At 32.5% G+C, this 16,259-nt stretch overlaps 1 protein-coding gene across 1 annotated transcript; it reads left to right on the top strand.

Annotated features, from left to right (window-relative positions):
- The first annotated feature begins 10,582 nt into the window (after nt 1-10,582).
- LOC149237954 (uncharacterized) lies at nt 10,583-12,013 on the top strand. Its single transcript, XM_089366893.1, has one exon. It carries the CDS (start codon nt 10,988-10,990, stop codon nt 11,696-11,698), a length of 711 nt encoding a protein of 236 aa, XP_089223019.1. The 5' UTR covers nt 10,583-10,987; the 3' UTR covers nt 11,699-12,013.
- The last annotated feature ends 4,246 nt before the right edge of the window (nt 12,014-16,259 follow it).

The raw sequence follows: 16,259 nt of genomic DNA, 5'->3' as shown, positions 1-16,259 counted from the left end.
TTATTGTAATATTATGCATTCAAACTACTTATTTATGCATAGTAGTTACTCATGGTCAACCCAAGGCCCATATAATGTAACCCACTTTTTTTTCTTAAAAATGACATTAATTTCATTGAAAAATTTCACCCTCGGTGTTTAACTATTTCATTACTCTGCAATCACACACCTCTCATATTAAAGTTTTAATAAAAATAAAAATAAGAATATTTCTATACAGAGAAATGTGAAATTTATATAAATATAAATAATATTATTAAGAACTAGTATAAATTTATTTTAATTTTGGATTTACCAAGCTTAGATAGGAATCAATTTTCTTGAGGTGCAAATCTTTTTCAAGTTTTGGACTAAAAAATGAGGTTTGCATCTTGAGAGATTTTGTTTCTATTAGCCCATGGTAGATCTAGAGTTAAGATGGATCTATGCTCGATGCAATAAAACTAGATCTATAAGATTTGCCTTAACTTTGGATCATATTCATCCATATATTTCATCTTGTAAAGATCCTATTAGAATACCTTGATCTTAATATTAGCATCTAGTAACATGAGATCTCAGTTGAATCACCAACATAAACTAGCATGGATTTGGGTTTATAGATTCATCTATAAACTAACATTCTCCAATGATGAATTTATTTCTGTTTGAGATGCAACATTTTTCTATGTTTTATGATTTTTTTAATTTAATTTTATAATGTGATATACAAAGCATTATTTGTAAGATGTTTTGGATGGTTTTTAAGTATATTTTCAGTATAATTTACCCAAAATCTAGCAGAGATTTGTTGGAATCACAAGTTTGCATTGTAAACTCTCCACAATCTTAGTGCCCCATGAGTTTTTTAGGGTGTTGAATTCATATAAATAATCAAGAGCCCAATTTAAACAACACAGGCAAAATTTGACCCAAAAACAATTTCCATAGATTTTAGCCAAAAACTCTAAAGCGTCTAATAATTAGACAATACTCCCCTCTCTCTATATATATATATTAATTCTACATTTATTAATTAAATATATTAAAATTTTATAAGTTTATTAATTATATGTTCTAAAATAACTTATCATGAATATGAATCATAATTATTTAAGCAAAGGCTTCATTTATAGACTACAATTTCTCTATAAAGCCACTATAACATCCCCTAAATACTGGGTTGTATTTTATTTTTTATATATACACACGTGCTTGGAGCGTTATTAAATCACACACTGGGCTTCTTCTTTGTTTATACAAATATGCTTGGAGTGCTATTAAATCACGCTGCTCCTCTCACTCACTATAACAACACAAAAATTTGGTAGGCAAAGAAATGTTAAGCAAAAAAAATCCTTGTACTTCCTGATGGCCTCACTTTTGTAATTAATTTTGCACAAATACGTACAAAAGAACGCTATTGCTTTGTTATTTTGTATAGTTCAAACAACCAAAGGGAATTTCCTTTTCTTTTTCTTTGACACATTAACTCAACTTGAAACATGTTGCAAAATCTTTTATCATGAAGTTCCAAACTTAAGGGTGTACACCTCACATACAAACACAACTACCTTGCAAAGGAGTTATAATTCTTAACAATTTTTAAAATGGTGAGGTCATCCAAAATATTTTGGATGACTATAAAGATTTATTTTTTTTTAAATGCAACTAAGGAATTCCCAAAGATTGTGGAGGATCTTAAAGATTATTGTTTAGTTAATTAGGAAATTGCCTCATGATTTTGGAGGACCTCGAATATTTTTATTCAACCAAGTTGGGAATTGCCCAAAAGTGATCTGCCACCTCTCCAATATTAATTAAGTGTTATACTCATTATTGTAAATAAGGGTACCAATATTAAAGCGGAAATTATTGTACTATAGGGTTTATTGTTTTTTGCTAAGCACATTAATTTGGGGTAGATCAACATTTATAGTGATGCAAAGATAGTAATCGACTGGGTTAATGACAGAGCCAATTATAATGCTCTGATGCTGACAAGATGGATGGACTGAATTTTGAATCTCAAATCTTCATTTGGTAACATATCTTTCACTCATATCTATTGTGAACATAATGCCCTTGCAAACTCTTTATCAAAGAAGGGTCTTTTAGTTGCACCTAGGCGCATGCACTTCCAGATCTTTCGGAATGGTAACGCGATGGAGGATGGATCCATTCCTTTTGGTTAAGATTTATGTTGATATTTTTCTACAGACCAGTTTTTCTTGTTGACACTTTAGTTGTTATATGATTTTGTTGTTGTAAAATCCTTATAGTATTAGATGATTATAGAGGGACAACTTTTTTGAGTGATTAGGTCTTTGCAATGGGAAACAGGTTATCTACAGTGGACATTAGGATTGGTATGCTGTATATCTGTTATGCCAACTCATTATATCTATAGATACTTATGGTTGATCATAGCAATTATGGGCTATATTCAACTATTATTGGCTTTCAATCATATGAATATAAATGTTTTTTTCTTTCTGAAAAGAAAAAAATGAAAAGGTTTTTTGTAGTTAATCCCACATGCACCTAACTACAATAATAAACAATAGTTAATTAAGCATTATATGTGTGTGTGTGTGTGTGGTGTCTTATATAGGAGGTTAATGAAGAAATTGTTCACATGATAAGTAGTAAAAGTAATGGATCCAATGATAAATTAGATGCTAATACATTAGAGGGTTTGAATCTCGAATATTTTAGTACATATAACTTCATTTTCACGGTGCTTCGAATTGAGCTACTCTCGAGGGCTATCTTTCATATTAAGGTTAATCACTTCCTTATAGTATATTTATTTTCTCTCATCCTCTAACTCTCTATTACATTATAACAACTCCTTAAAATCAGATGTATAAATATTTCTAATATTATTAATATTTTGTAGGGTCATATATTCTTCCATTAGGCAATGATTTAGCTAAGAATTAGCATCTTTATGTCAACCCTTTTGAGTAGTAGGTGGTTTTTTGATCCACAGATAAAAATTAGACTCAAAAAAGAAAGTTCTTGGAATCTCTCAAAACTCACGTAAAGTCATAGTGTTTGTCCTTCTGATTCCAATGACACTTAAATCACCTCAATATGACGTCACATGAAGAAGTTATGGCATTTTGAAGTTTTTAACTAAGTGTTAAAAAGTCAACAACATGGTTGACTGAGCTGTTGATTGGGCTGCCTGTACAGTTGATGTCATTAGCTGACTATGTAGGGTACAATTGGTAGAGGACCAATCAGGTCTTGAACAGGTGCATTTGGCGTGTTTTTATTGGTTCATGAAGTTTTGAGGTGGCTCAATCAGAGGTTGCCACATGGCCCAATGAGAGGGTGCTACGTGGTGCCCCATGGTTGGCCAAAGTTTTTATATATTGGCCTGAAGGCCTTGAGGGGTTCGACCCTTCAATCTGCAATGCAAAAACTCCACACTCTACCATCACACCACCACATTGGTTCTTAACCAACATAGGTCACAGTTTATATTTAATGTCAAAATTTATGGCTATCAAGATGGGTCGGGTGGTTAGCCCTAGACCCCAGGTCACATTACCACCAAATATCCCACAACGTAAGGGAGAGGGGCAAGTTGGATATCTAGCCCCTGGTTTTGGTAACCACCACATGACCATGACACTTGGCGGAGAGGGCAGGTTCGTAAGCCCTGGCCCATGGTCCCATCAACATCCATATGACCGAGCGGAGCGCTTGGTGGAGAGGGTGGGGTTGTAAGCCCTGACCCATGGTCATGATCAACCACATTGCTACCCACACAGCCATATGTGGAGGCCTAGCTAGCGAGGGCGGGCAGTTAGCTCCCGGCCCCTGGCCATATGCCACGATGTGACCACATGCGGCGAAACAAGAATTAAACCAGCTAGTGCAGGCTATTGACCCTGACCCCAGCCCTATGGATGCCACATGAACCTAATCTGGCGCATAGGGGATATTAGAAAATTAACGAGGAAATAAATTTCACTTTTTGTAGCGTGAATCTCATCGGCCCTAGGCGAAATTGTCGCTCGAAAGATTGTGTAAAGGGAAAAATCGCCACGTAGTTAGCAGGTTTTGCCAATTTCTAGGACATATAGTAGAGCTTGGCTTAGAGAGGCATATCTTGCTCAATTTTTAGCCTTTTTGAGCTCAAGAAGAGACTAGATATGGGTTTTTGAGTGTCCCAGACTCAATGACAACTTATCTTTCATATTTGAGCACTTTATGATAAAAATTTTGCATAATCAAGTCTTTTAGTGCTAGAAGCAGAGACAGTTTTGAAGCAATATGGAGGCATATTTGAGCATGGAGAGAGCCTAGTTAGAGGTTTTATATCCTTCCAGTTTCATTTGCAGTAGGTGTTACTTTGATAGAGAAACTCTTTTTAGTCTTTTCTCAAGATGTGAAGGAGAGAGGCCCTTTTAACTCTTCATTGTGAAGGAGTTGTATGTTTATTCTTTTTTTCAAGTGGAGTTCAAGGACCTAATGTGTGAGAGTCCTTTTTTTATGTTGGTATTTCCATGACTTGCTATAGGGAGTCATATTTCTGAGTGAGAATTCTTTGTAGAAGAAATAATTCATTCTATTGTCAACAATTTGTATGTACTCATTTGTTGTTGAAATCAATATAGCGATCTAGCTATTGGAGCGGGCCCAGAGACGTAGCCTAAGAAGGGGTAAGGACCACAATTTAGACAATTTTTTTTTTTTTTTTTGCAGCAAATACAACTCCATTATCAAATGCTGGTTTCTTCTCTTCATGTTTATCATCTTAAGTTGCATGTGAATTTGTTTCTCTTTTAAGTTCATGTGAAAACTTAATTCACCATCTTGAAGAGGTTGTGAAACTTATTTACCTTTAAAGACCCATTTTGTTAACTTGCAAAGTGTGAGAGGATAATCAGTTTTTGACAAGAAAAACTTTCCTCCATTTTCACATCATTTTAATTAGAATTTGATGCATTTTTAGATATCCTCTAACCATCCATATTATACACCTTGTGTTTCTACCTAAAATACTTAATCATAACCATATTCTCCATAAATAAATAAAATCTTATATATTACTCCTACCTTTTTAAAATTAGAAACTATATATTGCTTTTGCTTTTAAAATTATAAATTTTAAAATATAGGTATATTTTTCAATTTTTTAAAAATGTTAAAACCCCAACCTTTGTAACCATAGAGAAAAGTAGAAAGTCAACTTCACAATCATGTAAAAACTCTAAAAAAATCTTTTATGAAAAGTTATTTAAAATCACTTTCACCAATCAGCATCTTCGTTTGGAAGAGGACTTGTCATGTCGAAGGAAAGTTGACAAATGCATGTCCATGGGATTCTTTTTACCTTCGTGGTTACTTTTGAAAAGAAAGAAAGTGAAATCATTCACATGATCTCATTGATTAGCAACATAATGATTTATTAACACTAAATATTTAAATAAAGCCCGAAATATTTAAAATAATGCCCGCAAAGTCAATTCATTTGGACTTACTTTAATAAATAATAATGTGATGCCGACTTCTTAACTCTGGTAAAACTTTCGTGGAGAACACGCATATGAATTTTTTTTTAATTTTTAAATATCTAAAGCATGAAAAACGTTAAGCCTGTGATTTTGAGAATATCTAGTTCTCAGTTATTTAAACTTAAAATTTAGATGAATATGAACGTAGGTGATACTCCTACTTAAATTAAGCACTAACTAGTATTATATGGTACGCATATACTATTCAAATCCAAACTGCTCTTAAAACTATTGGCATCTGGTTTTTATTTTTTAAACTAGTTTGTCTCGTCCAATTAATGATTGACATTAGAAAAATATATAAAATATCAGTTGGTAGTATCTAGAATTATTATTTTTATTCTTTGTGATTTAGATTGCCACTGGGGAGTAAATAATAATTGTGATTCCTCTTGGAATGAATAGCCATAATTTTGTCATGTACGATGAAAACACCCAAACGAACTTCAAAAGTTTCTTCATGGCATCCTTGTACTCTTTTAGTACCTTGAAATTACTAGTTTTACAAGTATTTACTTTAGTTTTTAATCCATGAGATGTACTTTTCATCAGGTTTTTATATTTCAACGATATGGAGAAGGATTAAGGGTGGGAGTTAATTGCGGATTTATATTGTTCCAAGAGGCATCTAGACTTGATGGAGTGTAACATAATATGGTTTTCTATACAATCAATACGGGGTCTAACAAATAAAAACAAACAAACAAAATTACATTAGGATTTTCAACTCTTAAAACCTTATTTAGGATGTTTGATAATCATTTTTTAACTCTTTGAATAATCAAATTTTAACTCTTTTTTATTTAATTAACACCTAATTAATATTAAAATTTTATGTCTTCATGTTTGCTTGGGATAGCTCAGATGACAATGGTTGTGGAATTGAAGTCTCACCGAACCGGAAGTCTTGGGTTCAAATCTTGTGCTATCCCCTGATCGGGGTGAAAAGTTGGACATGATGAAGATGTAGTCCTACCAAGCTTACAAAAAAAAATTGTCTTTTTTACTTCAAATAAGGAATTATGAATTTCTTTTAACAATACAATCAATCTTTATATTATGTATTTCTCGGGATCAATTGATTTTGATAAACTTTATAATGAAATCAAACAAATTTGAATTATATGTCATCTTCTAAGTTCCAAAGCATCTAAATAATAAGAGTAAAGTTTATATTAGTAACCCACCCGTGTAGCTAAATTGGTGATCTTTGTGTTATGTAGTATTATGTAAATTGTGAAATGGATGTTTACCCCACAAAAAGAAACTTGTTTACGTTAGTGCATTTCTCATGAACAATTTATTTTGATAAACAATGTAATGAAAGTAGCTCCATTCCTAAAAATTGACTTCTCCACTACTCCTATGCATTAGATTAGTAGGCACCCAATTCTAGAAAGTCTTATTAGATATACTCATTTATCATCAAATTTCCAAAATTTTCATTTGGAGTTGGAATGAATTTTTCTTAAGGCCAAAGGCTACCACAGGATAATGGTTAAAGTAAATTCTACAATGAAAATCAACATGTTTGTAATCCATGGGTTGGGATCAAACTTTGATTATTGCATTCCAACATGATATGGTTAAGAAGTGTGAAAGTTCTTCTTAATATAGGTAAGTAAAATCATAATAACTAGTTCCGAATGTACCCATTGAAAAACCACTAGAAATTAAAGTTGTCAAACCTATATATTCCAAAGGAAGATTAAGTAAATTAGTGTATAAAAAGACTGACATTAGAGTTTTTCTATAAGGATTGAAATTATATTGTCACATTTTCATAAATAATTTAACCATTTAAAAACCAACATTTGAAAAAAAACATATATGGAATTAAACTCAGAGTTGAAAAAATATATACATATAAAACATCAAAAGGTCCATCGTGTCACTTATATCCATACATGACACTTATATCCATATGTGAAGTTACTTAAAAAAAAACAAAACCAAACAAACCAACCTCTTAGTTAAGCCTCAAAGTTGATTAGAGCATAAGGATTGAGGTTGAAGCAAATAAAACCATGACAAGCTCTGGTACCAAGTCCCACTGGCGATATTTTCCTGCCAGCCCTGCCATAATGAGCATGCCCATAATCTAGGTGGCTAACAAGGTGTCGCCCGTTGGGGGTAGCAAAGTGCCTTACACCTTCTGGAGTAGGACACTATGATGGCAGGTTTTTGTGTTACATAAAGCTTGGGAAATGTGTAGGCAAAGACGAATTAAATGTATACAGCAAAGATTGTCATTCCATGCATGTGGTAAAATGCCCGAGTTCACATTACCTTTTGCTGGCTTGGAGGAGGGTTGCCCCTCTCATGGTGGATTAGATACCTTTGCACTCCCTCCTAGCAAACATAGGCAGCTCATTTATGAGTGAATTATGATTTTTCAATCTTGGCAAGCAAGCCAATGGTTCCACACTACACACCTAGATAGCAAGTGAATGCATACGAGCACCTCTCATGATTTCGCATACCCGTATACTCATGTTTTGGAGACCTTATATCTGCATGGCAAAGGATGTAGGTTGGCAGACAAATCTCCATGTATGTTGGCAACATTCTCATGCTGCAAGCAGCTTCAGAGACGGGTTCTGTGAATGCGCCATTACTGTTGGGAGTACATATATTGGGTATTAGGGTAATTTTTCACCTTCCCTTTCTCATAGTTTTATTGCAATACTTGGTTACTATATTGATAAAGTTGACCCATGTCCTAAAACTCGGTCTTCGGTCTTTAGAGATAGGGTTTAATTTGAATTCTCTTCCAATTTAGTTAAAGGTGGCTTCTATATTGGTCACTAGTAACCACTTAACTTTTCGCTCGTCTCACACTCTATAGTTTACTACTTCAAAGGGTTAATGTTTTTCGTTCTTTTCCTTCATAATTCTTGGTTTGGACCTACTTTTAAACTTATTGCAATCCCTCCCTCGACGGCTCCAAATAACTTTGACCCTGCAAGGATTTCTTTTCCATGTCTGGTTTTGGTGTGTGGAGTTTGGTATCTGGGTACCTTCTCCATATGGTTTTAGTTGCACCTTTGGGAGTTGGTTCAGTTTAATCTTTAAAGTTATTATTGTGTCACCTGCATTCCTCTGCCCTCAAATTTCCTTCCGATACCATTTAGTCTGTATCTTCACTATAGCGCGTCGTTCCACCACCATTTGTGGTTCTTTTTTTGCAGGTTTCTTGTTTGCATGGCTCCAAGGTTACGCACTCCCAGCCGCTCAGGAGGTGCTTCAGGGTTCTCTTCGAAGCATCATCGAAGATTGTTTGGTTGGGAATCTCTTGCCAACTTCTTCAAAGTTGCGCCCTTTGAGGTTCGAAAAGAAATCCATCAGGTCGAGGTTAAGTAATTCAGAGATCGGGTTTACTTTTTAGACTCAAAGATGGGACGCAACAACCTCAAGTGGATACTAGACCCAGGGAAGTGTCATAAGCGAAGGACTCACTTCCTTCATTCCATCACCCTACATCGTCAAATGGAAACTCTTCTCAGCATTGTCATCAAAGACAAGCAAGTTGACAACTATAAGCTCTTTTCAGGACATGAGGACATCAAACGCATTTTGAGAGACATTAGATACAATTTGGATGACATAGTTGTTCAATTGTCTCACATTGAACACTATATAGTTTCTGACTCATACATAGAGTCGAATGAGCACCAGGAAGGACCTGTTGTCATCAATGCTCCAACTGAAGCCTCACCTCAAGCTAACTCTACAACCACATCACCAACCATCATCTTGGACTAAAAAGTGCATTAAAATTTCGGGATCTACTAAAGAAAATGGGTATTCTTGGGGTGTAATGAGTTTTTTGTTTTGTCACATATATATGTATATGGTATATAGTTTTCTTTTCTTGTTTTATTTTACAGTGCCAGACTCGTTTCAGTTTCTAGTAACAAGATTGACTAGGTATCTATATTAATCTTTCGATCTATTATCATTTTGTTATTTACACTTAAAAACATATCTACTCAAAAATATGTTATGTTAAGGAAAACTTTAATCATGTAAACATTTTTCTACATATTAATAGAAATCTACGAATCTATTTCGAAAAAAAGAGGTTGAAGTGACTATCTCCATAAATAAAGCTAAGATAAGGTCCATTTCTATCTTGAATAAGAAGGATTAAAGGACAGTTGTCTGCTTTTCTTTTTTTTGAGGATAACGAAGAAGAATTTATTCGCAATTTGGAAACTTTTCTATAATATCCTATGCATCATGGAAATATTTTGTTTTCTAACTCCCCAGTATTGGAGTGCAATATAGTAAGCACCTTTTTGAATACTATACACTCTTTAGAATCCATATACCCCTTGGATTTACTCTTTAAAATTCATTTGCCCCATGGATTCATTGAGATATACAATGATTACAAATAAGTTTATAATATTAAAATATAATCAGACATTTGCCCCATGAAACTAAAAATAATTGCAACCCTCTATTTCTCCTTAAGGGGAAGGAAGCACACATCAAATCTAGTACTATTCTCCATCACGCTAACTTGACCTGATGTGCACTCCTATCAGAGTCTCCATTGGTGCCTCTGCCACCCAGCAAGTTTTTAACCTTTTTTTTCTTTGAAGTGTCAAAAACAAACACATCCCTCATTTCTCCCAATCAGTTGCCCTCAAAGAGCGAGAATCTTCATGCAAACCTTTCCCAAAAAATGCAGAAAAATCCATATCAAGTGGCTAATGAAATTTGCAACTTTTGTCTCTTCCACTTGGGTAATGGTGTGAATCCAAATTGATTTTCCCTAGGCTCTCAAGAAAAGGAAAAGGCAACATAGATTTTACATCATGGTCCCCTGCCCCTCGTCTATGGCGGTCCCCAGACCAGGACCCACCATTGCCCACCGATACTAATATATTTGAATACACTGGTCCTCATACTTTATATGAGTGGTGCTCTGTGACTCATCCTGATTGTGAAGGATAACTTGTCACCAGACATTTTCTTTGCTTCTGGATATAGGTATTTTCTGCGTTAAAAAATGGGGTTTGGGGTTTAGTCTTCTCATTTTTTAATGGATGGGAAACCCTTTTTAAATTGAAAGGAAAACCCTAGTTTCAAGAGACTTTTGCATTATCTGGCTGTCTCCTTTTTTGCTGAATGCATTCATGCCTTCAGCTGTCTCCTTTCTTCCCTTCTTGGCAAGGTAAGACTGTTGATGTTGCTCTGTGGGTCCTCTTCTTTCCATTTTTCTCCTCTCTTCCTCCTTTAAATTCCAATGAGCTCTCCCTTTGAGCTTCCCCTTTGCCTTCTGAATTTCAGGCTAATATTGTCTTTGCCCTCTTTGTTATCATTGCAAGATCCCCCTGCCATCAGAGCCTGGTGGGTACCTTGATCTGATTTGTGTGTCTTTGTTTTCCATGCTGTATTGATTTCTTCCCCAGCTAGTTCCTGATATTTTGATTGAATTTTTCCCTTTTCATAGCTTGGTAGAGATGCAGTCAGAACAGGTCCTGCTGCCCTCCAGTCCCATGGTCTCCAATGGCAGCTTCCACATGGGTACTGTTGATACAAGAGGGGGCCAGGATTTTCTAACCAGGGAATGCTATGAATCCCTCCTGAATTTCAATAATTTCATGCTGTATCCTCCTCCCACTCTCAATACCAATAGCAGCCCTGAGGTCTGTAAACCCTCCCCGAAGGGGCGTTACATTCGTCAAGATTCCATTGCCTCCACCAGCCAATCTGCTCAGACGGCCTGCAATTCTGCCTCTGACGAAGCCGAGGAGCAGCAGACTGTGATGATAGACGAGCGGAAGAAGAGGCGCATGTTGTCCAATCGGGAATCCGCCCGGCGCTCCCGCATGAGAAAACAGAAACACCTGGACGAGCTCCGCGCTCAGGTTGCGCACATGAGGGCTGAGAACAGGCAAATTCTCAGCAGTTTCGACATCCTGACTCAGCGCTACAGCCAGGCCTTGGAAGATAATCGCCTCTTGAAGGTCCAGGCCATGGAATTGTCCCAACAGCTTCACCAGTTCCAGCAAGCCATAGCAGCATCTCAGTCATCGGCAGCTCCACACTTTGCACTCAACGCCTTGCAGGCTTCTCATCATCATAATAATAACAATAACATTATTAGCATAGATGATGCAGTGGATAACAACACAAACAGTTTACCTCAGTGCCCTGATATCCTTCTCTGACAACTCTACTATCAGTGCCCATTTCCCATCAGTTAGTTAGTTAGTTACATATATTCATAGATTGCTGCTTCCTCCATTGTTTAGGTCAGTTAGATACATATACCATATATATTTCATCCATCGTTTGCTCCTCTACTGTAAAAAATGCAACAGTCTGCTCTGCTCATATAGTGTATGCAGGAAAAGCCACCATAGCTAGCCAGTACAGCTCCATCTAGAACTTCACTCAGACTAAAGTTTGTCTGTGTGATTAGGGATTCCATTTTTCTAAGTTGAGAGCATGTTCAATCCATCTAAAATGAAGCAATTAGAGAATCAGTTTGCCATAAAAGATCTCAGAAATATTTAATTTTAGTAGTTTAGTTTACCTGGTAGTTGAATTGGGAATCTGTGTGTTATGAAATATTATATAAACAATAAAATTCAAAATTTAAATATCATAAATAAAACCAAAAAATTTAAAATTTAAAATTTTAAATAAATAATAATTCAAGGTACATTGCATTTGCATCATAAATACACTGCAAATCATCCCATCCCTTAATTATTTCAAGAAGAACAAAATTATAAGAAGAATATCATCCCTGAATTCAAGAAGATTATTAAAACAAGAATTCTCACACCACAACAAAGATGCTTTCTTTGATGTGCTGAATAAAGATGCTTTACTGAGTTTCAAGAAGTTTATAAAATCTACTTTATTTTATAAAAGCATAACTTTATTTTATGAAAGCTTTACTTTATAAATCAAGGAGTTTTTTTTATGAATGTCATGATACACCATCTTTTAAGAAATTATAAAATATTAAACATTAAAAACAAAACTTTTCAGATTTTTTTATGGACTCTGCAAGTAGCATGATACATGAACAAATTAATTTAACTGACACTGTTATACTTTTAAAAGTTAAAACCGACTAAAGCGGCCAATAATAACATATTTTAAAATTTTTGCACATAATTTATCAATGGTATATTCCACCCAGATCTAAGCATCAACAAAAGCAGGTCTATTTTCTATCAATGCAATCCGTAATCTATTTTGGAATTATTCAGAGCGCAGCCAACGTTCATGAAGCGTTAAAAAAATAATATTTTATACCTTTTTAAAGTTTATCTAAAATCAATATTAGAAAAATATGTTAAAGTTTCAACACAGACCGTTCACCACAACGTAGAAATAACCTAAAGAAACATGTCTGATCTAAAATTCAACTCCAAGATATAAAGATATAACACTCCCATCCCCTCACCCAAAAAAACAAAGGGTAAAATAAAATAATAATAAATATTAAATTGTAGGGTTGTAACTCAAATTTATTTTATTTTTAAAAATATTATTAATAAAAATATAGTTAATATATTAATATTATTGAAAAATCAAAACCAAAATATATAAACTCAATCCAAATTAATTTTTATTTTATAAATGTGGTGAATGACCATGATCTCCAATTTCATGATTTTATAAATGAGGTGCATGACCATGATTTCCAATTTCATATCAAAATGATGGTTAACATATTATGACCAGGATCTCCAATTTCATGATTTTATAAATGAGGTGCATGACCATGATCTCCAATTTCATATCAGATTGATGGTTAACATTTACAAAGATATGTGGACAATTTGTGAAAGCACAAATATATATATATATATATATATATATATAAATTATAAAAGGGAATTTCTAATTAGCAAGAAGGGCAAAAGAGTCTAATATTTAATTATTTAATTTAATTTATTTAATTATTTATAAAATATTTTTATTCACATGTATGGTTTGAATTGTAAGAAAAATGAATTAAGAATATATAAGTTTTATTATGTTGGATGACATTTTTTTATGATTTAGTAAGTAAAAGATGTATAATTTAATCACCGAAACAAATCATATTTAAAAAAATATATAAATGAAATATTTTAATATCAACTTTATATGATAGTGATGATTATTAATCTTCCAATAAATAAATAAAAGATAAATAATTCTTATAACTAAAAAAATTATCTGATTGGTTAAGACAAATCTACAATTACAATAAATAAATTCCATAACTATATATATAAATATAAAATAATTATATAAAAAAAATGTATAATTAAAATTATGATTTAATTTTATAGTTTATTTTAGAAAGATGTATAATTAAAATTATGAATTATGTAAAATTATGTTACAATTAAAATATTTATGTGGTTTATATAGAAAAAAATATATACTAAAATAATCTAAACTTATAAAATATTTTAATAAAAATTTTGTATTAATATTTTATGTTTTAATAACAATGTAATATTATAAAATATATAAAAAATTAATGAATTTATTTAATAAAAAATGTTATAATTTTTTATTAATATCAAGTAATAAAAAAATAAAATACAAACAAAATAAATATAATTACAATAAAAGCATAACATCAAAATAAAATAAATACATTAAAAAACTAAAATAAAAATAAAATGAATATCAATATAATAATTAATATATATATATATATATATATATATATATATATATATATATATATATATATATATATATATATAAATTTATTAAATTAAGTTTTAATTTTAATTTTAGTAATATTGATATGAAATAATGATTAATTTAAACTTATTTCCATCTTAATTTAATTTTAAAATAAAGCATCAAATTCCTCGAAGAATCAACATTCGTTTCTTTAATTTTTTTCAATTTAATTTAAAAAATAGAAAATAGCCCAATCAAAATTTTGATTCTTCTTCCCTTCGGTGATTAGCATTTGCCACCAAACAATATATTAACACCTGTTGAAAGTTATGTATGTAAGTGCCATGATGCATAAAGAATTGGAATTGAAACATTTATAAATTATATTATTTTTCTTCCAACTGTGGCGTGGATGGTCCAAACATTGTGGCAAGCATGAAAGCTTGATGCTTAGAAATAAAAACAGCTGTTGTGGTGGCACGAATAAGAGAACAAAGGTACCCGAGTGTCTAGATTTTTATTCGGGTATACATAAATGCGTGAGATGATGTCATGCAATAAACGATACTTAACAATTCATTAATTTCAAATTTATTTAATTTATTGGAATGAATTTAAGAGAAAAATTATTGTATTTTAAATGGGTTAAAATTATTTAAATCGCTTAGATTTAATGATCAAAAAGTAAAGTGATGAGATTTATTATCGGAAAATGTTTAATTTCGGTGAAAGTTGTTTATTGGGACATCTTGAAGTATTGGTCGAACATGTGGTTGCACTTGAATATATTATATCAATGGTTTTATGATCCGTGCATATATAAGTGAATGAAAGCGCACCTCCATGTCTTTCTTAAAAATAAAAACCCACTTGGTGTGGAATATATGGTAAATGGGTGTACAATTAAAACACTCCATGCTTAATGGTCACTAGTTCAAAGCCCTAGCCTTCTGAAAAAGAGGGTAAAGTTACTCTAGATATATTAATCTAGTCTAGATTTTTTATTTGTCGATAATATAAATACAAATAGACATAATGTACAACTTGAGTACCCCTAATAGGTTCAAAACTAAAGGGGGATAGAGTATGTACACCTCCTTATATTTCTACATAATATATTACACTAATGTGATAATAACAAACTAACAATGTTCTTGGGAAAAAACAAACTAACAATGTTCAATGACGAAGAAGTTGAATAGTAAGAAAGAATAATATCAATAGTTATTTTCTCCAACATCAATCCTTGTGACTACACAAAACACTAGAGTTAATGAATTGAAAATTGATTTTATTCTATGTACAGACCCTTCAATCGATGTAATATCATAAGAACAATGCATCAAACAACATAGTAAAAAACTATTGGCTTTACAAAGATTGAAATCTATGCAACATAGTAAAATCAATATACAAGATATTGAAATTGATTTTATCCATTGTACAACCATTGAAATCAATGCACTAAGCTAAGAGAAATGCAACAAATAACTTAGTGCATTATTAAACACTTCTAGTATCCATTGTCAGACACCAAAATCAATGCAATATTGATTTTGTCTATTGTACATCTCTAGCTTTAGCCACATAAGCCTCGGTATAGGTTTTTAGGTTTTAAAATGTGACTTTTATCATTTCTTAAAAGCATTTTTCATTGTTTCATCACTAAAATTAATGCACTAAATCATTTTGCATTGTATCATCACTAAAGTGAAGGTAATAATCAAGAAAAGTGACAGAAAGAAAAAATGGGCAGTAATGGGCATCTTCACCAAAGTATTGATGACCTAGGCTTCTTCCATCTTCACAAAGGTAATTTGCACATAAATGTCACCCACTAGTGAGATACACTTGCCTCCCTCACACTCATTTATGCTATTAGTAATATTAACGTTAAATCCTAAGCTACCCTTCAACCCCATTTACACTTTCAATAAGTTAATCATATTAATCATATTAATGTTTGTAGGTCATTTAGTTGATGTTGCTCTCAGATATGACTATTTTACTTAAAACATCACATCAAATCAGATGTATTTATATGTATTTGCATTCTTATTTAGAATAGTTCTAGTTCATTCT

Source organism: Pinus tabuliformis, chromosome 8 (genome assembly GCF_031772625.1).
Source record: "Pinus tabuliformis cultivar Carrire ecotype Pingquan chromosome 8, CPIR1, whole genome shotgun sequence".
Classification (NCBI taxonomy): Eukaryota; Viridiplantae; Streptophyta; class Pinopsida; order Pinales; family Pinaceae; genus Pinus; species Pinus tabuliformis.
This window is presented reverse-complemented; position numbering and strand designations above follow the sequence as displayed.